General features: G+C 37.6%; 1 protein-coding gene across 3 annotated transcripts in view; it reads left to right on the top strand.

Moving 5' to 3' along the window:
* TLK1 (tousled like kinase 1) overlaps positions 1-25,563 on the top strand; it is a 160,383-nt gene that overhangs the window by 46,288 nt on the left and 88,532 nt on the right. For all 3 annotated transcript variants that reach the window (XM_064586672.1, XM_045868642.3, XM_045868644.3), the window contains one exon: positions 2,006-2,124. In XM_064586672.1, the coding sequence (XP_064442742.1) occupies positions 2,006-2,124 (119 nt within the window). The remainder of the gene's footprint in view (positions 1-2,005; positions 2,125-25,563) is intronic.

Raw genomic sequence — 25,563 nt, 5'->3', positions numbered from 1 at the left:
GAACACTTACTATTTTTGGTTCTATTATAGTAGCCATCCTAATGGGTGTGAAGTGGTATGTCATTGTGGGTTTTGATTTGCATTTCCCTAATGATTGATATTGAACCTCTTTTCATTTAAGTATTGGCCAGTTACATATCTTTGGAGAAATGTCTGTTCATGTCCTCTGCCCATCTATTTTTTAAAGATTTTTTAAGTTTAGTTTTATTTTAGAGAGACAGCAGGTGGAGGGGCAGAGGGAGAGGGAGAGAGATAATCTCAAGCAGACTCTGTGCTGAGTGCAGAGCCAAACACGGGGCGCAGAGCCCAATATGGGGTTCAATCCTATGACCCTGAGATGATGACCTGAGCCGAAATCAAGAGTCAGATGGACACTCAACTGACTGTGCCACCCCCTCCCATTTTTTTAAAAGATTTTATTTATTTGTTTGTTTGTTTGTTTATTTGACAGAGCGAGAGAGCACAAGCAGGGGGAGCAGCAGAGGGAGGGGAGAGGGAGAAGCAGGCTTCCTGCTGAGCAGGGAGCCCAATGTGGGACTCGATCCCAGGACCCCGAGATCATGACCTGAGCCAAAGGCAGACGCTTAACTGACTGAGCCACCCAGGTCCTTCTCCCCCGCCCACGTTTTAAATTGGGTTGTTTGAGGTTTTTTTGTTGAATTGTAGGATTTATTTATATATTCTGCACGGGATCTTGCATTTTTTTCCCAGTTTGATATCTAAGAAATCATTGCCAAATCCTCCAAGATCATGATGCTTTACCCTATGTTTTCTTCTAAGAGTCCTATAGTTTTAGGTCTATACATGCAAATGCAAGATCCCTTGGATGTCAAGAAGGAATGGGATCAAAAGCAAAAATTGAAGGCTTCAGCTTTTTAAAGGTAGTTACCTCTTTGAGATGGAAGAAAGAGGAGTGGGCAGAAAATATATATTCAGTTATAGATATATGGAAGTAAACATGGCAGGATGACCATTATCCATTCAGTCCTCTGTCCAGATAACAATGAAAGGTAATGAAAGCAATTTTAAAAGATAAAATCTATAGGAATAACTGTTAAACTTTAAGATAGAGGAGTGTCAGAGTATGTGGAAGGGGTCTAGTTAGTTTAGTTTGAAAGTGTCCACATGTGATTTGGGATTGCTCCTTATTCCTTTCGAGAACCACTCATTTATGTCAGTTCTAAGGTTTTTTATCAGTAGAGAGTTGGCAGACATGAAAAAAAGAAGTTTAAAATTGAACTTTAGCTAGAATTTGTGGTGCTTTAGTCTGCATAGTAGCAATTACATGAGGATGCTAATTTTTCCCCTTTAATTCTCCAGTGATTGGAGTGATTCTCCAGTGATTGGAGTGATTCTCCAGTGATAGCTGTTACCTCAATGATCTGTTTGATATATGCATATTTTTCATTCACCTGATAGAAACTGAAAACTATCAAATGTACCAAAAATCTTTGGGATGTGACAGTCATAAAAAAATCTTTCCCAGTTTAAAATATAGTCAGATAAGGTATAAATAAACAAAATAACTACTAATGTCACTTAGTGTCAGAATTCTGCATAAGCTAAGATTATACTATGAGAGTAGTGTTTTTCAAACTGTGGATCCATGGTCCATTAATGGCACATGAAATCAATTAAATAGCTCACAACCAGTGTTTTTCTTTTCTGATGGACAAAATAGACTAGAAAATATTGGCGTGCACTGCATGCAGTAAGAAGTATTTGTGGAATTTTTTAATACATGTGTGTATGTGTCTTTGTACTGAATTGGGTGGAAAATATATTTCTTACTGTGGATTACAGTTGGAAGTGTTGGAAATTCACTGTTGGTTGTTTTGATAAATGAGTGAAGGACATGATAAAAATTTTAACATCTCAATCTGTTTATAGAATGCATTCATTAGGTTTATATTGATATCTCAACTAACCACATCTATGTATTTTGTGTTTGTGTGTATATGAAGATATATATTTGTGTTTTATTTTCCTTTTCTATTATTAATAGGTGCAATGGATGAGCTTCATAGTCTGGATCCAAGAAGGCAAGAATTATTGGAAGCTAGGTTTACAGGAGTTGCAAGTGGGAGCACTGGAAGCACTGGCAGTTGCAGTGTTGGAGCAAAAGTGAGTAAAATTATAATCTTTATTTGACATTCTTTCATTGTATTAAATGATCTGGAACATACTTTGTAAAAGAATCCTACATATGTGTTTAATATCAAATTACCACTTACTGTAATTTTTGTAATGTATAGGGAAAAATTCAGTATTTACAAACCTGATTTTTAATACAGCATAACATACTTCAGGGGCATGATGTTCTAATACAGCATAATCGGTTTCAGGAGTAAGAATTAATTGAGTAGATTGAACTGCTCTTCTCCCATTATATAATTTTTTCTCTTCCTTGCCTTTGTCACCCTTGTTCCTATCTGTTTATGTTCCTATTTGTACAACTGCTGCATATCTCTTAGGCTTTCCAGTGATAGACCTCAGGTTGTCTTCAGCTCCCCATTACCTCACACTGTAGTGGATTTCATGTACTTTTTCTCTTATGGACCTCTGTGAGCATTTGTTTAGGTTACATTCTTAGGTGCAGAATTGCTGGGTTATAGGGTATATATAGAGTTAAATTGAATGAATAGTATAAGATTGCTATTCAGAACAGTTGTACAGGACTAACCCATACTTTTAACAGAATGCATGATCATTTATGTATCCCTACATCCCAGAAACACTTGGCATCATCTGGATTTCTCATTAACGTGTAAAATAGTATCCCTCTTTTTTTTTTTTTCCTTGTACCACCAATTATTTTGAGCATTTCTTCATGTGCTTGTTAGCTTTTTGGGAGTCTCTTATAAATTGTTACAATGCTTTTCCTATTTTTCTATCAGGATTACTTTCTTTTTCAAACTGATTTTCCCATATTCCATGTATATTTACATATCAATTCCATGTTGGCTGTATACAGTGCAAATAACTTTTCCCATTTTGTCATGTCTATCACCTTTGTTCATGATATCCATTATCGTATAGGATTATTGTAGAGGACTCTTTAATTTTGTTGTAATCAAAGTCACCAATTTTTTTTAACTTATAGTCTGTAACTCTGAAATTTTGGATAGCTCTTGGTATACTTAGAAAAACAGCCGTCACTATGAACCATCTGGGTCAAATAGATCCTTTTCCTTTTTCTTTTGAGGATTTATTTATGTGGGGCGCCTGGGTGGCTCAGTCGGTTAAGCGGCTGCTGTCGGCTCAGGTCATGATCCCAGAATCCTGGGATCGAGCCCCGCACCGGGCTCCCTGCTCGGTGGGAAGTCTGCTTCTCCCTCTCCCACTCCCCCGCTTGTGTTCCTGCTCTCGCTATCTCTCTCTCTGTCAAATAAATAAATAAAATCTTTAAAAAAAAATTATGAGAGAGAGAGAGAGCACCAGAGAGCAAGCAGTGGGTGGGGCACAGGGAGAGAGAAACCCAAGCGGGCTCTGTGCTGAGCATGGAGCTTGATCTCACCACCCTGAGATCATGACCTGAGCCAAAGTCAAGAGTCCATACTTAACTGATTGAGCCACCCAGGCACCCCTACTCTAGTCTTTTATACATTCTTGAAGGATGATGCAGTACTTTGGGCAAGACAAGAAGATAACTTGAGAGATAATCACTTATTTCACTATTGCATCACTCTTTTAGGTCATTAAATCTGCATTATTTTTCTCTTTCTACCATAAAAAACTACTGCAGAGTTGCTTAAAACAAGACATTTATTTTCTTATAGTTCTGAGGGTCAGAAGTCTGACATTGGTCTCATTGGGCTAAAATCAATGTGTGTACAGAACTTGATTTCTTTCTTGGAGGCTCCAGTGGTGGGAAGTGGGGGGCACCTTTTCCTTGCCTTTTTCTAGCTTCTAGAGGCTGACCGCATTTCTTGGCTGGTAGTCTCTTTCCTCCATCTTCAAAGCCAGCAATGATGCAACTCTCTTACTGTTCTTTGGAAGTCACATCTCCCTCTGACCACAATCTAGAAAGGTTCATCACTTGTAAGTACTTGCGATTAGATTGGCTCATGCCCATCTGGATAATTTGGTATAATTCCCCCAGTTCAAAGTCCTTACCCCCTTACATGTGCAAAGTCCTGTAACATTCACAGGTTCTGGGGATTAGGATGTGAGTGTCACTGGAGGACATTATTCTGCCTGTCATATCCTCATTCTTCTATTTTTTTTTTTAGTGGTTTTTGTTTGTTTTAGCATAGTTGGGAATAATTGATGAACGATGATGAGTAATGAAGTAATTCCTAGGATGATGTAATAACAAAATATAGGAAAAATAAGATCAGTAAAATCCCATAATGTAATTTAAATTTGTGAAAGGGTCTTTTGGATGTCTGGTGATTAATTATAAGATAGAATGCATTTTATTCCATTAAAAATAAATCTTATTTTTATTCTTTGGATGTTCTCTAAGAAAGAATAAAAGTCCCCAAATACTAATCTTTTAGAGAGAGAGCATGAATGGGGGGTGGGGGTGTTGAGAAGGAGAATCTTAAGCAGCCTCCACGCCAAGCATGAGCCTGACTTGGGGCTTGATCTCACGACCCTGAGATCATGACTTGAGCTGAAATCAAGAGTCGGAACCTAACCGACTGAGCTACCCAGGTGCCACCCCCCCCCACCTTGTGACAAATACCAATCTTTACAAATAGGTAGAACTACTTGGAAAAGAAGCTCAAACATTAAAATTGGGTTCAGTGGACCCTGAGGTATTCTGAGAATTAAATACTTGTTCCTCACCCCTGGGCCACAAAGATATTCTGCAGATTTTTCTGTTAATTTTATAGTTTTACTATCATATTTGCCCTTTAGGCCCCACCTTTTATATAGTATTGATAGGGATCCAGTTTTACTTTTCTCCATCTGAACCAGTTTTCTCCACAGTGCTGCTTTTTTTAAAACATTTTTTAAAAGATTTATTTATTTATTTTAGAGAGAGGGGTGGGGGCAGGGGGAGAGAGAGAATCTCAAGCAGATTCCCTGAGTGTGGAGCCTGCCACAGGCTTGATTACAAGACCCTGAGATCATGATCTGAGCTGAAATCAAGAGTTGGACACTTAACTGACTGAGCCACCCAGGCGCCCCTCTCCACAGTGCTTTTTAAATCATCCATATTTTTCCACTGATCGGTGATGCTACCTTTATCATATATTAATTTGCCATGTATATATATGGATCTGTCTGAAATTTCTCTTACGTTTCACTGGTCTGTATTCTTGTCCCAGTATCACATTTTAAAAAAATACTGTTGTATTTTTGATATATCTTTTTTATATGGTAGAGCAAGTCTCTTCTTTAATCTTCTTTTATAAAGTTGACTCAGTAAAGCTGACTTAGTTTTTTTATGGTTCTTTATTCCCTCATTTAAAATTTGAGTATCCCTTCATTTGCTTGTTAGCATTTGGAGATTCTTCTGTAATAGCTTATTTGTGTCTTTTTCCTTAAAAGATTATCAAATAGAATTCTTATTTTGAATGCATTGCATTTATAGATTAATTGAGGAGTAGTTAAAATCTTTATAAGATTAGGTTGTCCCATCCAAATACATGAAACGTGTCTCCATTTATTCAGTTCTCCCTATAGAGATCTTAAGAATTTTTGGCTAGTTTTTATTAATTCTTTTGGCTAATTTCTGAATACTTTAGTTTTTGTGGCTAAAGTATTTTTTTTTATTTTCTAGTTGGTTATTGTGGACCTAGGAGGTGTTTGATTTTTATCGTTTGGTCTTACATGCAGCGGTCTTGCTGTTGGTCCTTTTTTTTTTTTTTTTGGTTGTAACAGTTCGTTGATTCTTTAGGCTTCTCTAACCAATAATTATCTTCCAAAAATGACCGTTTTATTTCTTACACCTCACATATATATATTTTTTTATATTGGTCATGATCTTCAGAAATGGAAATATTCTGTTTTGAGCGATAATTTACACCACATAAACAATTGTCAAATCTAAAAGGAAGGAGAAGCTTAATTTGTAATTTTCAGAATATTGGATACAACTCAACTGTTCCTCATCTAAGAGAAATGTATTGAAAAGAAGTGTGGTATATATATTTATACAATGAAATACTATTTAGCAATAAAAAGTAAGAGACTATTGATAATATGTAACAACATGGATGCATCTCAGATGAATGGATTATGCTAAAAGAAGTCAGACCCAAAAAACTACACACTACAATACTTACTCCACTTTTTTTTTTTTTTATGTAAGCTCTATACCCAGTGTGGAGCTCAAACTCCACAACTCTGAGATCAGCAGTTACTTGTTCCATTGACTGAGCCAGGAGGGCACCCCACCTTTATTTCCTTTTTAAGACAAGGGTTATTAATTGGGATATTTTGAGCTATTATTTTGTTATGGATTTCTAACTTATTGCATTACATTTTGAAAATATAGTTTGTATGACATTAATTCCTGAAATGTGCCCTGTTTTATAAACATATCATATCTAATAGCTCTTAATTTTATTTGTTCAGATCTTAAATATTTCCTTGTATTGTCAGCTTGACCTTTTTCTGAGTGGCGTATTAAAATCTTCAGCTATATAGGCAATAATATGAAACACCAGTGGTATTATAACAGCATTGTATGATGACAGATGGCAGCTACACTTATGACCATAGCATAACGTATAGAGTTGTCCAGTCACTATGTTGTACACCTGAAACTGATGTAACATTGCGTGTCAGCTGTGCTTCAGTTCATTTAAGAAATCATTGGCTGTGATTATTGATTTATGTATTTCAGCTTGTAGTTATCAATATTTGCTTGATACATTTTGAGGCCATATTTTTACATACATACATCTTATTTTGTTCTTTTTATAACCATGTAATTATTTTTTCATTTAATACTTGTTTTTTTCAAATCTTAAGATTAGTATCATTGGCTTTCTTTTCATTCCTATTTGTCTTAAATATATGGGTATATGTTTTTCTATTATTTTTACTCATTTTGTTTTAATTGTATTTCTTGTAGGCCACATGTCTTTTTTGACAGAATATTAGTGTTTTTATCTCTTAAAAGGTGGGTCTAGTCCATTACATTTTTTGTAATTATTGTTATTTTCTGACTTGCTGTGCTATCTATTGTCTAATGTCTTCTAGTTATATTTCACTTTTATTCCCTTCTACCCCTTGCTTTCCATTGGACAAGTGGAGTTTTTCCTGATGTTTTAAAGTTACATATTCTATTTTTAGTATTAGGATGATACTCTATACTCATTTATATATTTATATTAATTGTATATATATACTCAAACTGATACTTACACATTTCTGCAGGATTTCCCACTCCTCCCCCCAATTTTTTCAAACAACTTTTTACTTTTAAAAAATAGTATACCTATAGAAAATTGAAAATACTGTACAAAGAATACTTGCATACTCTTTATTTAGATTTAAGAGATGTAAACATTTTTGTGAATTTTTGTGCTCATGTATAGACACATCCCTACCATCTCTCTTTAGTATCACTGTGATCTCTGCAATGAATGTGAACAGATTTTTCTCCAAGGAGCCCTGCTTCATTTTAGTGGGGAATGGTACTTAAGAACCAAGCTAGGTATGCTTGTTGTTATGTGGTAGTCTCTTGGAAGAATGTCAGCTAACGTAGAAAGGATGTAGAATGAGGAAATGAACATTCAGTATTGCCCAGCATAATTATTAATTAAGGCAGGGATCATCAGTGGTTGTTAAAATCATTTAGTAAAATGTTTTAGAGGCCAGTATATTTTCAAGGTCTCAGATTTTCACCCTGTAGATGAGTTATTTATTACAAAAGAGAAAATGGGTATTTAAAATGGAGAGATTTGTTTTTCACTACCATAATAAGGACACTCATTTTTTTTTTTTTTTTAAGATTTTATTTATTTATTTGACAGAGAGAGAGACACAGCGAGAGAGGGAACACAAGCAGGGGGAGTGGGAGAGGGAGAAGCAGGGTTCCCGCAGAGCAGGGAGCCCGATGCGGGGCTCGATCCCAGGGCCCTGGGATCATGACCTGAGCCGAAGGCAGACGCTCAACGACTGAGCCACCCAGGCGCCCCAGGACACTCATTTTTTATTGGCAGTGGCACAGACAATCTGACATTAGGCGCATTCTGAGGTGATGCAACAAGAGGAACACAGATCACCTATAGTTTTCATGGTGGAAATGCTGTTTTTTTTTTCCCCCATGGTGGAAATGTTTGATTTGAATTTAGTCATGAGAAAATACTCCTGCATCATCCTTCTGGACAACTGGCCTGGACTCTTTCTTCAAAGTGTTCAGTGCCATGAAGAACAAAGGGAGGCAGAGGGACTTTTGTAGATTGGTTGAGACAAAAGAGACATAGCCAAATTGAATCTGTGAATCCTAATTTGCTCCTGGATTTGGAGAAAAATGCTTATAAAGGATGTTTTTGAGATATTTCAGGAAATTTGAGTATAGACTATATGTTGGATGATGAATTAATTTTGGTTTACTGTTCTTTTTGGATAAGCTTGTATTTTTAAAATATTCATTTAAATTTAAATAATGTTTTTTTTTTAAAGATTTTTTTTTTTAATTTATTTATCTGAGAGAGAGAGAATGAGAGACAGAGAGCATGAGAGGGAGGAGGGTCAGAGGGAGAAGCAGACTCCCTGCCGAGCAGGGAGCTCGATGCGGGACTCGATCCTGGCACTCCAGGATCATGACCTGAGCCGAAGGCAGTCGCTTAACCAACTGAGCCACCCAGGCGCCCCTTCATTTAAATTTAAAAATACAGATGAGCTACAGAATGTAAGATAGTGTTGAGCAATGACTGTTATAATGGTTTTATCTAAACTGGTGGTGATAATGTGCCTGTGAAATGCTGTATTATTGTGTAAGCATATTTTAATAATGGGGAACCAGGAGTTTGTAATGTGGAACTTAAAGCACAAGGATTAAATTTCTGATAGTGAAGGTGCTCTGGGAGAGGAGGAATGGGAGAAAGGTAAGAAAATCATCTAGGAGTATAGAGTAAAAAATTGGTTACCTATAAGGAAGTATGTTATGTTTGCTTAAAAGTAAAGTAATAAGCACAGGCAACAGAGATACTGTAAACAGAACTTCTAAATTACTGTGACAGCGTGTAGAAGGAGGAATAAAAAGAAACTTAATCCAGTAAAAGTGAGGTAGAGAGAAAGAAGAAACAATTCTAATTTTAACTATTAATATAATATGGAAGGAATAAAGTCAAGTATATATTATCACAACAAATGAGAATCCATCTATAGGCTGTTGACAAAAAACATCTCCCCAAAATGACACAGATTGGAAATAACTGGAAAGAAAATATTTCAGGTGATCATAGAGAAGAAGAAAGTAGAATTAAATATAAATTTGAGGTCAGTTTCTCCCTAACTCAGAACCTTCCAAAGACTTCCCATCACATTTAAAATACAGTTCAATGTCTTCATCATGAAAACCTTCTGACCTAACTTTAGACTAACTACCCTGTTCCACTAACAACTGTCCCACTACACCCACATTGTTTTGTAACTTACTTCAAACATACTTCAAATGTTTGCTCAAGTATTACCTCTTCAAAGAGGCTTTCCCTGTCCACTCTATGTAAGAAGATAGCTATATCACTCTACCTTAACTCTTTAATTTCTTTAAAAGTACTTAATTGGTTCCTTACATAATACTAAATATTTATGTTTGTTTTTTTGTCTCTTTCCTTTCTTGTACAATGTAAGTTCCATGGGCCCGTGGAGTTGTCTTTTTTTTTTTTATTGCTATATTTCTAGCACCTGCAATAGTAGTAAGGCCCAAAATAAATATTTTTGAATGCAAGAATGAATATCAAATAAACCATTCTTCAGAAACAAAAGCCAGAATGGTATAAAGAGATATTTTTTAAGGACTAATCATCTGTAAGGAATATATGACAATTATAAATTTTTATAGATCAAGCAGGTCTAAAAATACATGGTGAATTTATTAAAATGCAGTTATAATGAGGGCTTTTAATATAATTATTTTAAATTTTGTCTTTAAATATATATAAAACAGCAGGCTATACAAGATTTACTATTTGCACAATATAATTTATAGGGTTGATTTGATAGGTATACATACATGAATACCTATCAAATACCTGACAATAGTCAGTCCTCTTTATTCAGGGATTCTGTAATTGCAAATTCACCTACATGCTCAGATTTATTTGTAACCTCAAAATCAGTACTCAGATTGCTTTTGCTGGTCATTTAAGGGCCTGTGCATGTACAGTGTTGAAAAATTTGAGTCGTCGGAGGCTGAATAAAGCAACATTCTGCCTGTGTGTCTCAGCTCTCCTAGTTTAAACAAGTGTTCTTTTCACAGTTTACTTAGTGCCATGTTTTTCACTTTTTTGTGATTTTTATTGGTGATTTTGCTCTTTAAAATGGCCCCCAAGGTTAGTAGTGCTGAGGTGCTGTCTAGTGTTCTGAGCACAAGAAGGCTGTGAGGTGCCTTAGGGAGAAAATGTGTGTTCTATAAGCTTTGTTCAGTCATGAGTTATAGTGCTATTGGCTATGAATTCAGTGTGAATGAGTCAACAATAGATATTAAATAAGGCATCTTAAAACAAACACACTTTTATACAGAACAAGGTTATATATTAATTGGTTAACAAAAAATGTGATGCAAAGCTTGCAGGACCCTAACTGTATTTCCCTGAGGCGATGATTTAGCAGCATTCACTAATTCAGTGTTCGCAGCTAATAACAAAACTTGGAGAGAGAGAAAACTTTTATTCTATCTATGCCACTTTTATCTTATCCCAAGCCTGCTTCACCTGTTTATTTTTTACTTGCCCCAGATCCTTGTGGCATGAGTTTTGTGGCTCTGTTATAGGATTACAGATAGAAGGTAAAGGTAAATATTATAAAGAGTACTGATGTAAAAGTTATTGTTTAGCTGTCATGTTGGGAAAAGGAGCTAAATGTAAAGATATATTTTTTATTTTACATAGTGAGGAATCACACATGGTTGAAAGAATTTAAAAATTGTGTATTTTTGGTAAGATAACTATTTGAAGAATTTAAAATAAAAAAGATAATATATCAGGAAGAAGGGGACGCTGTGGAGCCAGTGAACTAAATTCTTCATCTCTCAGGGCTCATGGGTGGCTCCGTTGGTTAAGCGTCTGCCTTTGGCTCAGGTCATGATCCCAGGGTCCTGGGATCGAGCCCCGAGTCTTGTTCTCTACTTAGTGGGGATCTTGCTTCTCCCTGACCTGCTCCCCCTGCTTGTGCTTTCTCTGTCTCTGTCAAATAAATAAAATTTTAATAAATAAATTCTTCATCTTTCATGGCAAAGTCAATAAAGAATTTTTTGAAATATAGTACATAATAGAATACTCTGCACCTGTTTGACAGAAAGGACTTAGCAGAGGAAAAAAGAAGTTAAGAATCTATTTTATATTGATTTGGAATATTCCAGCCTGTATTAAGAGAAAAGAAAGCAATGCAGGACAGACTGTATAATGTTATTTTTTTGAATAAGAAGGGAGGAACCAAGTTTGTATACTTCATTTGTTAGTGTAGACATATAGCCTCTAGAAAGATAATAAACAAAGTGAGGTAGCCTATTTGTATTGCCTATTCAAAAATTTCGTTAAAAACAGTTTTTTAAAAAGTCACCTCTGAATATTGGGACTGGTGTGGGAGGGAGAAATTTATATTTTTGTAATGAAATTTTTTTTCCATGTGCCTATGTTGCTTTTATATTTTAAGAAATGTCCCATGAGTGTTTGCCCCCCCCCAAATCTATTTTTGGAAGGCTTCAGAAGTCTGAGTGTGTGCTTGCATGTGTATATAACTGTGTATCTGATAATATAAATGATTATGTACTAGGTTTTTAAAAAAATTTTTTTATTATGTTAATCACCATACATTACATCATTAGTTTTTTTTTTTTTAAGATTTTAATTTATCTTTTTTTTTTTTTTTAAGATTTATTTATTTGAGACAGAGAGAATGAGAGACAGAGAGCATGAGAGGGAGGAGGGTCAGAGGGAGAAGCAGACTCCCTGCCGAGCAGGGAGCCCGACGCGGGACTCGATCCCGGGACTCCAGGATCATGACCTGAGCCGAAGGCAGTCGCTTAACCAACTGAGCCACCCAGGCGCCCCTACATCATTAGTTTTTGATGTAGTGTTCTATGATTCATTGTTTGTGCATAACACCCAGTGCTCCATTCAGTACATGCCCTCTTTAATACCCATCACCAGGCTAACCCATTTTCCCACCTCCCTCCCCTTTAGAACCCTCAGTTTGTTTTTCAGAGTCCATCGTCTCTCATGGTTCGTCTCCCCCTCCGATTCCCCCCCTTCATTCTTCTCCTCCTACTATCTTCTTTTTTATTTTTTCTTAACATATATTGCATCATTTGTTTCAGAGGTACAGATCTGTGATTCAACAGTCTTGCACAATTCACAGCGCTCACCATAGCACATACCCTCCCCAATGTCTATCACCAAGCCACCCCATCCCTCCCACCCCACCCCCCACTCCAGCAACCCTCAGTTTGTTTCCTGAGATTAAGAATTCCTCATATCAGTGAGGTCATATGATACATGTCTTTCTCTTATTGACTTACTTCACTCAGCATAACACCCTCCAGTTCCATCCATGTCGTTGCAAATGGCAAGATCTCATTCCTTTTGATGGCTGCATAATATTCCACTGTGTGTGTGTGTGTGTGTGTGTGTGTGTGTGTGTGTATACACACACACCACATCTTCTTTATCCATTCATCTGTCGATGGACATCTTAGCTCTTTCCACAGTTTGGCTATTGTGGACATTGCTGCTATAAACATCAGGGTGCACGTACCCCTCTGGATCCCCACATTTGTATCTTTGGGGTAAATACCCAGTAGTGCAATTGCTGGATTGTATGGTAGCTCTATTTTCAACTTTTTGAGGAACCTCCATACTGTTTTCCAGAGTGGTTGCACCAGCTTGCATTCCCACCAACAGTGTAGGAGGGTTCCCGTTTCTCCGCATCCCCGCCAACATCTGTTGTTTCCTGACTTGTTAATTTTAGCCATTCTGACTGGTGTGAGGTGGTATCTCATTGAGGTTTGGATTTGGATTTCCCTGATGCCAAGTGATGCTGGGCACTTTCTTTTTTTTCTTTTTTTTAAAGATTTTATTTATTTATTCATGAGAGACAGAGAGAGAGAGAGGCAGAGGGAGAAGCAGGCTCCCAAGGAGCAGGGAGCCCGATGCGGGACTCGATCCCAGGACCCTTGGATCATGACCTGAGCTGAAGGCAGATGCTTAACCATCTGAGCCACCCAAGCGCCCAATGCTGGGCACTTTCATGTGTCTGTTGGCCATTTGGATATCTTCTTTGGAAAAATGTCTGTTCATGTCTTCTGCCCATTTCTTGATTGGATTATTTGTTCTTTGGGTGTTGAGTTTAAGAAGTTCTTTATACATTATGGATACTAGTCCTTTATCTTATATGTCATTTGCAAATATCTTCTCCCATTCTGTCTGTTGTCTTCTGGTTTTGTTGACTGTTTCCTTTGCTTGCAAAAGCTTTTTATCTTGATGAAGTCCCAGCAGTTCATTTTTGCCCTTGCTTTCCTTGCCTTTAGCGATGTTTCTGGAAAGAAGTTGCTGCGGCTGAGGTCGAAGAGGTTGCTGCCTGTGTTCTCCTTTAGGATTTTGATGGACTCCTGTCTCACATTTAGGTCTTTCAACCATTTGGAGTCTGTTTTTGTTTGTGGTGTAAGGAAATGGTCCAGTTTCATTCTTCTGCATGTGGCTGTCCAATTTTCCCAACACCATTTGTTGAAGAGGCTGTCTTTTTTCCACTGGACACTCTTTCCTGCTTTGTCGAAGATTAGTTGACCATAGAGTTGAGGGTTGATTTCTGGGCTCTCTGTTCTGTTCCCTTGATCTCTGTGTCTGTTTTTGTGCCAGTACCATGCTGTCTTGACGATGACAGCTTTGTAATAGAGCCGGAATTCTGGAATTGTGATGCCGCCAGGTTTGCTTTTCTTTTTCAACACTCCTCTGGCTATTTGGCGTCTTTTCTGGTTCCATACAAATTTTAGGATTATTTGTTCCATTTCTTTGAAAAAAGTGGATGGTATTTTGCTGGGGAATGCATTGAGTCTGTAGATTGCTCTAGGTAGCATTGACATCTTCACAATATTTGTTCTTCCAATCCATGAGCATGGAACGTTTTTCCATTTCTTTGTGTCTTCCTCAATTTCTTTCATGAGTATTTTATAGTTTTCTGAGTACAGGTTCTTTGCCTCTTTGGTTAGATTTATTCCTAGGTATCTTATGGTTTTGGGTGCAATTGTAAATGGGATCGACTCCTTAATTTCTCTTTCTTCTCTCTTATTGTTGGTGTATAGAAATGCCACTGATTTCTGTGCATTGATTTCCTATCCTGCCACTTTACTGAATTCCTGTATGAGTTCTAGCAGTTTTGGGGTGGAGTCTTTTGTGTTTTCCACATAAAGTATCATATCATCTGCAAAGAGTGAGAGTTTGACTTCTTCTTTGCCGATTTGGATGCCTTTTATTTCTTTTTGTTGTCTGATTGCTGTGGCTAGGACTTCTAGTACTATGTTGAATAGCAGTGGTGATAGTAGACATCCCTGCCATGTTCCTGACCTTAGGGGGAAAGCTCTTAGTTTTTCCCCATTGAGAATGATATTCGCTGTGGGTTTTTCATAGATGGCTTTTATGATATTGAGGGATGTACCCTCTATCCCTATACTCTGAAGAGTTTTGATCAAGAAAGGATGCTGTACTTTGTCACATGCTTTTTCTGCATCTTTTGAGAGGATCATATGATTCTTGTTCTTTCTTTTGTTAACGTATTGCATCACGTTGATTGATTTGCAGATGTTAAACCAACCTTGCAGCCCAGGGATAGATCCCACTTGGTCGTGGTGAATAATCCTTTTAATGTACTGTTGGATCCTATTGGCTAGTATTTTGGTGAGAATTTTTGCATCCATGTTCATCAAGGCTGTAATTCTCCTTTTTGATGGGGTCTTTGTCTGGTTTTGGGATCAAGGTAATGCTGGCCTTATAAAATGAGTTTGGAAGTTTTCCTTCCATTTCTATTTTTTGGAACAGTTCCAGACGAATAGGTATTAATTCTTCTTTAAATGTTTGGTAGAATTCCCCTGGGAAGCCATCTGGCCCTGGGCTTTTGTTTGTTGGGAGATTTTTGATGACTGCTTCAATTTCCTTAGTGGTTATGGGTCTGTTGAAGTTTTCTATTTCTTCCTGGTTCAGTTCTGGTAGTTGATAACATCTCTAGGAATGCATCCATTTCTTCCAGGTTATCTAATTTGCTGGCATAGAATTGCTCATAATATGTTCTTATAATTGTTTGTATTTCTTTGGTGTTGGTTGTGATCTCATGATTTTGTTGATTTGGGTCATTTTTCTTTTTGATAAGTCTGGCCAGGGGTTTATCAATCTTGTTAATTCTTTCAAAGAACCAGCTCCTAGTTTTGTTGATCTGTTCTACTGTTCTTTTGGTTTCTATTTTATTGATTTCTGCTCTGATCTTTATTATTTCTCTTCTCCTGCTGGGTTTAGGCTTTATTTGCTGTTTTTTCTCTAGTTCCTTTAGGTGTAGGGTTAGGTTGTGTACTTTGAGACTTTTCTTGTTTCTTTAGAAAGGCTTGTATTGCTATATACTTTCCTCTTAGGACTGCCTTTGCTGCATCCCAAAGATTTTGAACAGTTGTGTTTTCATTTTCATTGGTTTCCATGTATTTTTTAAATTCTTCAATTTCCTGGTTGACCCATTCATTCTTTAGTAGAATGCTCTTTAGCCTCCATGTATTTGAGTTCCTTCTGACTTTCCTCTTGTGATTGAGTTCTAGTTTCAAAGCACTGTGGTCTGAAAATATGCAGGGAATAATCCCAGTCTTTTGGTACCGGTTGAGACCTGATTTGTGACCTAGGATGTGATCGATTCTGCAGAATGTTCCATGGGCACTAGAGAAGAATGTGTATTCTTTTGCTTTGGGATGGAATGTTCTGAATGTGTCTGTGAAGTCCATTTGGTCCAGTGTGTCATTTAAAGTCTTTATTTCCTTGTTGATCTTTTGCTTAGATGATCTGTCCATTTCAATGAGGGGGGTGTTAAAGTCCCCCACTGTTCTTGTATTGTTGTCAATGTGTTTCTTTGCTTTTGTTATTAATTGTCTTACATAATTGGCTGCTCCCATGTTAGGGGCATAGATATTTACAATTGTTAGATCCTCTTGTTGGATAGGCCCTTTAAGTAGGATTTGTGTCCTTCCTCACCTCTTATTACAGTCTTTGGTTTAAAATCTAATTTGTCTGATATAAGGATTGCCACCCCAGCTTTCTTTTGGTGTCCATTAGCATGGTAAATGGTTTTCCAGCCCCTCACTTTCAATCTGGGGGTGTCTTTGGGCCTAAAATGAGTCTCTTGCAGACGGCATATTGATGGGTCTTCTTTTTTAAAATCCAGTCTGATAGCCTTTGTTTTGATTGGGGCATTTAGCCCATTTACATTCAGGGTAACTATTGAAAGATACAGATTTAGTGACATTATATTGCCTGTAAGGTGACTGTTACTGTATATTGTCTGTGATCCTTTCTGGTCTATGTTACTTTTAGGCTCTCTCTTTGCTTAGAGGACCCCTTTCAATATCTCTTGTAGAGATGATTCGTGTTTTCAAATTCCTTTAGTTTTTGTTTGTCCTGGAAGCTTTTTATCTCTCCTTCTATTTTCAATGACAGCCTAGCTGGATATAGTATTCTTGGCTGCATATTTTTGTTGTTTAGTGCTCTGAATGTATCACGCCAGTCCTTTCTGGCCTGCCAGGTCTCTGTGGTTATGTCTTTTGCCAGTCTAATGTTTCTACCATTGAGGTTACATATCTCTTCTCCTGAGCTCCTTTCAGGATTTTCTCTTTGTCTCTGAGACTCGTAAGTTTTACTAATAGATGTTGGGGTGTTGACCTGTTTTTATTGATTTTGAGAGGGGTTCTCTGTGCCTCCTGGATTTTGATGCCTGTTTCCTTCCCCAAATTAGGGAAGTTCTTTGCTATAATTTGCTCCAATATACCTTCTGCCCCTCTCTCTCTTTCTTCTTCTTCTGGGATCCCAATTATTCTAATGTTGTTTCGTCTTATGGTATCACTTATCTCTTGAATTCTGCCCTCGTGATCCAGTAGTTGTTTCTCTCTTTTTCTCAGCTTCTTTATTTTCCATCATTGGTCTTCTATATCACTGAATCTCTCTTCTGCCTCATTTATCCTAGCAGTTAGTGCCCCCATTTTTGATTGCACCTCGTTAATAGCCTTTTTGATTTCAACTTGGTTAGATTGTAGTTCTTTTATTTCTCCAGAAAGTGTTTCTCTAATAACTTCCATGCTTTTTTCAAGCCCAGCTAGTGTCTTTAAAATCATCATTCTGAACTCTAGGTCCGACATCGTAATAATGTCCGTATTGAGTAGGTCACTGGCAGTCAGTACTTCCCCTTGTTCTTTTTGTTGAGGTGATTTTTTCCATCTTGTCATTTTGTCCAGAGGAGAATAGATGAATGAGAGAACAAAATGCTAACAGGGTAACAACGTCCCCAGAAAATATACTCTAAACAAATCAGAAAAGACCTGAAACCGGGGGAAAAGAAAGGGAAAGAAAGAAAAAAGAAAAAGGAAAAAAAAGAAAAAGGTAAAAACAAAAACAGAACAAAACAAAAAAACAGAACATGATCACATATGATCAGGCTGGTGCATAGATCAGTGCCACACACTAGATTTTGGGCGTATTTTGGTCTGTTAGAAGAAAGTGCCTCCCAAAATTTTAAAGAAAAATTTATATATGTACAAAAATAAGGTTTGATACAATGAAGTGATGGAATATGATTGTAAAGATGAAAATTATAAAAAATTTTATAACAGGAATTGTGATAAGAAGTTGTTTGAAAAAAGAAGAGGAGGATTTAAAAAAAAAAGGGAGAGAATGTGATCAGGCAGGAGACTAGAACAAAGGGATACACTAGAGATTTAGGGTATATTTTTTGTTACAAGAAACTGTATCTCAAAATTTTAAAGAGAGAACAACTTATATATATATATGCCAAAAATAAGGGTAACTACTATGAAGGGATAGAATATGACTCTAAAAATGAAAAATAAAAGTGTTTTTTAAAAAAGGGATTGATAAGATGTTGGTTGAAAAGGGAAAAAGAAAAATTCAGAAAAAAAAAGTTTAAAAAAAAATTAACTTTGAAAGACTAAAGAATCATGGTAAAAAAAGCGATGGATTCTATGTGCAGTATTCCCCTAGTTCTGGAGTTCTGCCGTTCTCATTGATTGGTAAACTTGGTCTTGGCTGGCTATTCTTGCTGATCTTCTGAGGGAGGGGCCTGTTGCTGTGGTTCCCAGATGTCTTTGCTGGAGGCGGAATTGCCCTGCCCCTGTGCGTCTGGGCTAAGTAATCTGCTGGGATATGCTCTTGGGAGCTTTTGTTCCCTGCAAGCTTTCAGTGCAGCTTTGGAGGACAAGAGTGAAAATGGCGGCCTCCCTCTCCGCCCTGGAGGAGCTGAGAACTCGGGGCCCCACTCCTTGGTGAGCCCCCAGAGAAAAGCAGTCAGTCACTCCCATCTCCCTGGTCTCCGGCTGTACTCCGTACTCACCTGGTAGGTGACCGAGTGTTTCTATCTCTGGAGCACGACCCCATGTGGAGTCTCCAAACCCAGCAGATCCCTGCGGTGTGCTCCCGCGCCGCTCCTCCCGGGTGAGGAAGGGGAGTCTCCCCGGATCTGCCGCTTGTTGGGTCCCTGCTGGAGGAGCAGTGGCCCAACTGTGCCGTGGATCACAGTTTATGGCAACCCCGAGCTGAGAGCCTGCGCGCCTCAGCTCCGTCTCTGCAGCCGGCTTCCCCGCTCTGATACCTGGGAGTTCTGCCGCACTCAGGCACCCCCAGTCTTTCTGTGACCCCGAGGGTTCTGAGACCACACTGTCCCGCGAGGGTTCCACCCCCTACTTAGCCACTGGAGTGGCGTCCCTCAGCGGAGCCGCCTTCTAAAAGTTCTGTTTTTGTGCTCTGGGGCTCTGTCACTTTCCAGAAACAGCTGACGGAGGCCCCCTCCCCCGCTGTCTCTCCTCCCAAGTATCACCTCTGATTCACTTCTCCGCACATCCTACCTTCCAGAAAGTGGTCCTTTTCTGTTCAGTGTTGTTGCTATATTCTTCGATCTCCTGTTGAGTTCGTAGGTGTTCAGAATGGTTTGATCTCTATCCAGCTGAATTCCTGAGACCAGACGAAATCCCGGTCTCCTACTCTGCCCCCATCTTGCTCCGCCCTATGTACGAGGTTTTATCAAGCTTTCTTACCCCCTCCGTGCTCCTTTCTCCTCAATAATTTGAAACTTTTATAATCTTTTTGTATTGAGATATAGTTCATATGCCATAAAATTGACCCATTTTAAAGCGTACATTTCAGGGGTTTTTAGTATATCACTAAGTTGTGCAGCTATCACCACTAATTCCAGAATATTTTTATCACCCCAAAAAGAAACCCCATACACATTAGCAGCAACATCCCATTCTCCTGCTCTCCTACCCCACACTTTAACCCTGGCAACCATTTGTCTGTTATCTGTCTCTATGGATTTGCCTCTTCTGAACATTTCATATAAATGGATTCATACAAATATACAACTTTGTTTTCCCTGGAGTTTATGGTTGAGTTATGTCTTTAGTTTTTAAGTATTTAGTGGAAGCATCTAATACTTTCTAGCAGAGATGTACAAATCTCTCATTATTTTCAAATAGAAGTTTTTCTTAATTTTTTTCTTATTTTTCTTTAGATATCCTCCCTGAAGTTTTGTTGTTCTGTTCTTCTTTAGGATAGTTGTTGTCTCTTTCTACTGGATGCCTGTCATCTTGGAATCTCCTTTCTTGACTATCATGGGAATTCCTTTTGTGTCTGTCCTGTGTTTGAGCTCTGCTTTCTGTATGCCATCTCTTTCTCTTTCTTGGTTTATTCCTTTGCTTTGGTGGAACAGATTGTCTCGTTATTTCCTGAGGAAAGGTAAATGAATAGTTACATTTTTGGGACCTTGCATATTTTCCTCCTCCCCTTGGTTGTCTGCATATAGAATTCTAGGTTGGAAATCGTTTTATTAGAACTTTGAAGGTATTGTTCCATTGCCTTCTAGCTTGCAAAGTTACTGCTGAACATTCCAATACCATTCTGATTCCTGATCCTTTGTGAGTAACCTGTTTATTCTTCCCTAAAAGCTTTTAGGATCTTCTTTTTAATCCCTGTCATTTAAAATATTTTATTATGATGGGCCTTGGTGTGGGTCTTCTTGAACCAGTATACTTGGTCAAAAGTATGCCCTTCAGTCCTGAAACCGACATATAGTTAACTTGAATTAAAAAAAAAAAAAAAAAAAAAGCATGTCCTTCAATGCAGAAACTCATGCTTTCCAGTTCTAGAAAAGAAAAGTTTTCTTGAATTATTTCTTTGATAATTTCCCCACCTGGATTTTCTTACTCTTTTTTTCTGGAACTCTTATTATTTGGACCAGGACCTCTTGAACTGATTCTAGTTTTCTTCTCTTTTTTTTTTTTTTGGTCTCTTTCTGAGAATATTTCTTCAACTTTATCTTTGAATCCATTCTTTTTTTTCCTTTTATTTTAGCTATTATATTTTCTTTTTCCAGTTTTTTTTTTTTTTCCCATTTTTTGGTCATGGTTCTCTAAATGTTTCATTTTTATAGTTTGCTATTAGGATATTTAGTAATGGTTTTATTTTTGTTTGAAGTTTTTTTGGTGCTCCTTTGGTTGTCTTTATTTCTTATGGACTTCTTTTAATTTTTTGTTTGTATTTCTTTAGATATGTGGTGCTGTTGGGCTTTGTTGATATACATGCATTAGGCATTGAACACTTTTTGGAAGCTATGTATGAGTAGGTAGGGGTTATTGACCAATAGGCTTTGCATAAGATGACATGGCTGGGTCATTTTTCTGCGAGGTCTTCAATTCCTCCTATCTATAAGTCTTATATCTTAAGATGCTCTGCTTTCCTAGGGAGAAATTATATAGTTTCCTATCTGTGGAGTATAAGTTTAGATACTAAGTGTCTGGAATTGAGCATGGAAAGGGGGCTAAGGGTCTCTTCAGTTAGTGTGTAGACTTGCTTTTAATACCTTCTATTTCCTCACTGTGCCTTACGTGCCTCAATCCATAGTTCTGTCTCACATTTTCAGAGATTAAATCTGGCCTGTAATAATTTTGACAACAAGATAGTAGTCAGTTATATCCTTTTTTGTCCTTACATATACAATATGTTCTCTTTTTCTGGCGGCTTTCAAGATTTTTTTCTTTTTCTTTCTTTTTATGTATTTCTCTAAAAAGATTTTAGTTTTAAGTAATCTCTACACCTAACATGGGGCTTGAACTCACAACCCTGAGATCAGGAATTGCACACTCCACCAACTGAGCTGTTCGGGTGCCCCCCAATTTTTTTCTTTTTAAAAAATTTTTAGTGGATTAATTTTTTATTGATGTATAATTGCCATGTAACATTATATTAGTTTCATGTGTACAACATAATTCCATATTTGTATATATTGCAAAATGATCACCACAGTAAGTCCAGTGAATATGTCACCACAGTTACAATTTTTTTCTTGTGATGAGAACTTTTAAGATTTAATGTCTTAGCAGTTTTCATGTATGCAATATAGTATTATTAACTATAGTCACCATACTGTCACTTATTTATGTTATCCCAGCACTTATTTATGTTGTAACTGGAAGTTTGTATCTTTTGACTTCTTTTACCATTTCACCCACCCCAGCCCTCCTGCTTCTGGCAACTACTAATCTATTCTCTGTGGCTGTGTGCTTGGGTTTTGTTTTTTGTTTGTTTTTAAGGTTCCACATATAAGTGAGATCATAAACTTTTGTCTTTCTTTTTTTTTTTTAAAGATTTTATTTATTTATTTGAGACAGAGAGAATGAGAGACAGAGAACATGAGGGGGAGGAGGGTCAGAGGGAGAAGCAGACTCCCTGCCGAGCAGGGAGCCTGATGCGGGACTCGATCCCGGGACTCCAGGATCATGACCTGAGCCGAAGGCAGTCGCTTAACCAACTGAGCCACCCAGGCGCCCAAACTTTTGTCTTTCTTTGACTTATTTCACCTAGTATAATGCTGTCAGGGTCCATCCATGTTATTGCAAATGGCAAGATTTCCTTCCTTTTTTTATGGCTAATATTCCCTTGTATATATGTATACCACATTTTCTTTATCCAGTCCTCCATTGATGGTCACTTAGGTTGCTTCTATCTCTTGGCTATTGTAAATAATGCTGTAGTGAACATAGGCTGCAGATATCTTTTTGAATTAGTGTTTGATTTTCTTTGGATGAATACCTAGAAGTGGAATTGCTGGGTCATATGGTAATTGTATTTTTGATATTTTTGAGGAACGTCCATACTGGCTTTTTTTTTTAAGTTTGTTTAAGTAATCTCTATACCCAGCATGGGGCTCCAGCTCATGCCCCCGAAACCTAGAACCACATGCTCCACCAACTGAGCCAGCCAGGTACCCTGCTCTATGCTGTTTTCCATAGTGGCTGTATCAGTATATATTCTCGCCAATAGTGGCCAAGGGGTCCCTTTTCTCCACATCCTTGCCAACACCCTATTTTTTATCTTTTAAATAATAGCAATTCTAATAGGTGTGAGGTGTTACCGTATTGTACTTAGATACGGTTTTCTTTGTACTTCTGCTTGGAGGAATCATTGAGCTGCTTCAATCTGTAAATTTATGTCTTTAACCAAATTTTAGAATTTTTCAGGCTATTCTTCAAATATTTTTTGTGCCCATTTTTCTCTCCTGTGACTCCAAATACATGTATGTTGACTGCTACAGTGTCCCAACAGACAACTTTTTTTTTTTTTTTTTTTAAAGATTTTACTTATTTAACAGAGAGAGAGGCAGTGAGGGAGGGAACACAAGCAGGGGAAGCAGGAGAGGGAGAAGCAGGCTCCCCGTTGAGCAGGGAGCCCAATGCGGGGCTTGATCCTAGGACCCTGAGGTTGTGACACCAGCCAAAGGCAGATGCCCAATGACTGAAGCACCAGGCGCCCCCAGACTACTCTTTTTCAATATTTTTTTCTCTGTATTTTTTAGTTTGAATAATTTTCTTAGCTCTGTCTTCAGTACTTTCTCCATTTTGATGTTAAGCCCATCCACTGAATTTTTTTATTTTCGAGAGTGAATTTTTCAGTCATGGGATTTTCATATGGTTCTTTTTTTATATTTTTATTTCTTTTCTGAAATTTCCAATTTGTCCATTTATTGCAAGTATATTCTCTTTTGTCATCTTGAGCATACTTAGAGTAGCTGCTTTGAGATCTTTGCTAATTTCAATATCTGAGTTACTTATGGTTGATCTCTTTTGATTGTCTTTTCTTTTGAATATGTGTCACATTTTTTTCTTTCTTTGAGAATGTTTAGAAATTTTGTATTCTTCACGTTGTGAGTAACACATTGTAATGACTCTGGGATTTGGTATATTCTTTTGGAGAGTGTTGATTTTTTGGTTATTATTTGTATTATTAGAAAACAATTAACTTGGCTGGACTAAACTCCAAACTATTTCTCCTCACAGAGGATGGTGGCTGACTACTCTGCTCAATTGTTTAAGTATTTGGACTGCTTAGAGTGTTTCACCCATGTATATATTAATGATCAGCCATAGACATGGGTAGAGTTAATATGCAGAATATGGAACTCTTGTTTTTGCAGTTGATTTCCAGCATATGCCCTCTCCCTTTCCGGCTGGTGCAGTAGTTCTAAACTCTGGTCTTTCAAGCCAGTAAGACTGCATATTTTGATCCAAGTTCAAGCTGCTCCATGCTACTCAGAATAGGGACCTTTCTTCAGGCAAAAGCTGTAAAAACACCCAGTTCTAATCCCTTTTTCTAAATGTTGTCTCCTATCCAGATTCTGCCTACTTTTGGTTGCTCTCAGGTGCCTTCAGGTAGTTGGTTTTTGTTTTTGTTTTTTTACGATTTATTTATTTTAAGATTTTATTTAAGAGAGAGTGCATGTGTGAGAGAGCACATGAGCAGGGGAGAAGGGCAGAGGGAGAGGGAGAAGCAGACTCCCCGTTGAGCGGAGAGCCTGATATGAGGCTCGATCCTAGGATCCTGGGATCATTACCTGAGCTGAAGGCAGATGGTTAAAGGACTGAACCACCCAGGCACCTCTAAGATTTATTTATTTCAGAGAGAGAGAGAGTGAGCATGCACGAGCACTTGGGGGAGAGGCACAGGGAGAGGGAGAGAGAGTCTAAGCAGACTGTGCTGAGCATAGAGTCTGACACGGGGCTCAGTCTCACAGCCCTGAGATCATGACCTAAGCTGAAACCTAGAGTCAGATGCTTAACCGACTGTGCCACCCAGGTGCCCCCACGTAGTTGTTTTTTATATTTTTTTCCAGAATATATAGTTATCTGTGGGAATATTGGTATGATGAGATATTCTATTACTTGTGATAGAATATTATATTTTTTGTTTTAAAAGGTAAAAATACTTCATGAATTTATATCGATACCTCCAGTTCAAATCAGAACTAACAAGTTTTTTTGTTATGTCTCTTCTTCTATACTAAGAGTTGTGGTTCTCAAGGACATAAAGCAGATGATAGAAGTAGAATGTCACATAATTATTTACTCCTTTCTTCCATCTTACAGCAGTCTGAGTAACAATAGTTGTACTGTCACAGTGACCAAAGTGATTACTGAAAACAGTTAAGTTTTTTTTTTGCTTGTGCTTTCCATAAACTTCCATCTCCTATTTTAAAAAATATTTTATTATTAACAACTTTGCATACATTTAGCCATTATTTATACTCTCTTCCATGTACTTCTCATTTAATCTTTTTTTTTTTTAGGATTGTATTTATTTATTAGAGAGACAGTGAGAGCAGGAACACAAGCAGGGGGAGTGGGAGAGGCAGAAGCAGGCTTCCTGCTGAGCAGGGAGCCTGAGGCAGGGCTCAGTCCCAGGACCCTGGGATCATGACCTGAGCCAAAGGCAGACGCTTAACAACTGAGCCACCCAGGCGCCCAATCTTTACCAACAAGTAGATCATATTATTGCTTGCTGTTAGTTCTTAGGTAGGTTCTTTTTGGTTATCTAACACTTATTCTCTAGGTTCTTTTGGAAGGCTCGTAGGAGCAGTATTTCCTGATTTCCAGCATTTTGGTAACAGTTATCTGTGCCTTCTATGTGTTCAAGAGCAATTTTACTGAATATAAAACACTTCATTTATATTTTCTTGAGTATCTTAAATATATTACTCCATTTTCTTCTGGCATATAGTGTTGCCTTGGAAAAGTTTGATGTTGGCTTTCTGGGTTGGTATTAGGTGTACGTCATGCTTTTTCAGTCAGCAGTTTCAAAAAACTTAATTTTCAAGGGCATTTCTTGCATTATAGCTTTTACTATTTTTTTATGG

This window comes from Mirounga angustirostris, unplaced genomic scaffold, assembly GCF_029215605.1.
Source record: "Mirounga angustirostris isolate CCGP_5_RB_7025 unplaced genomic scaffold, mMirAng1.0.hap1 SCAF_3, whole genome shotgun sequence".
Taxonomy (NCBI): Eukaryota; Metazoa; Chordata; class Mammalia; order Carnivora; family Phocidae; genus Mirounga; species Mirounga angustirostris.
Note: the sequence above shows the minus strand (reverse complement) of the source record. Positions and strands in the feature narration are given on the sequence as shown.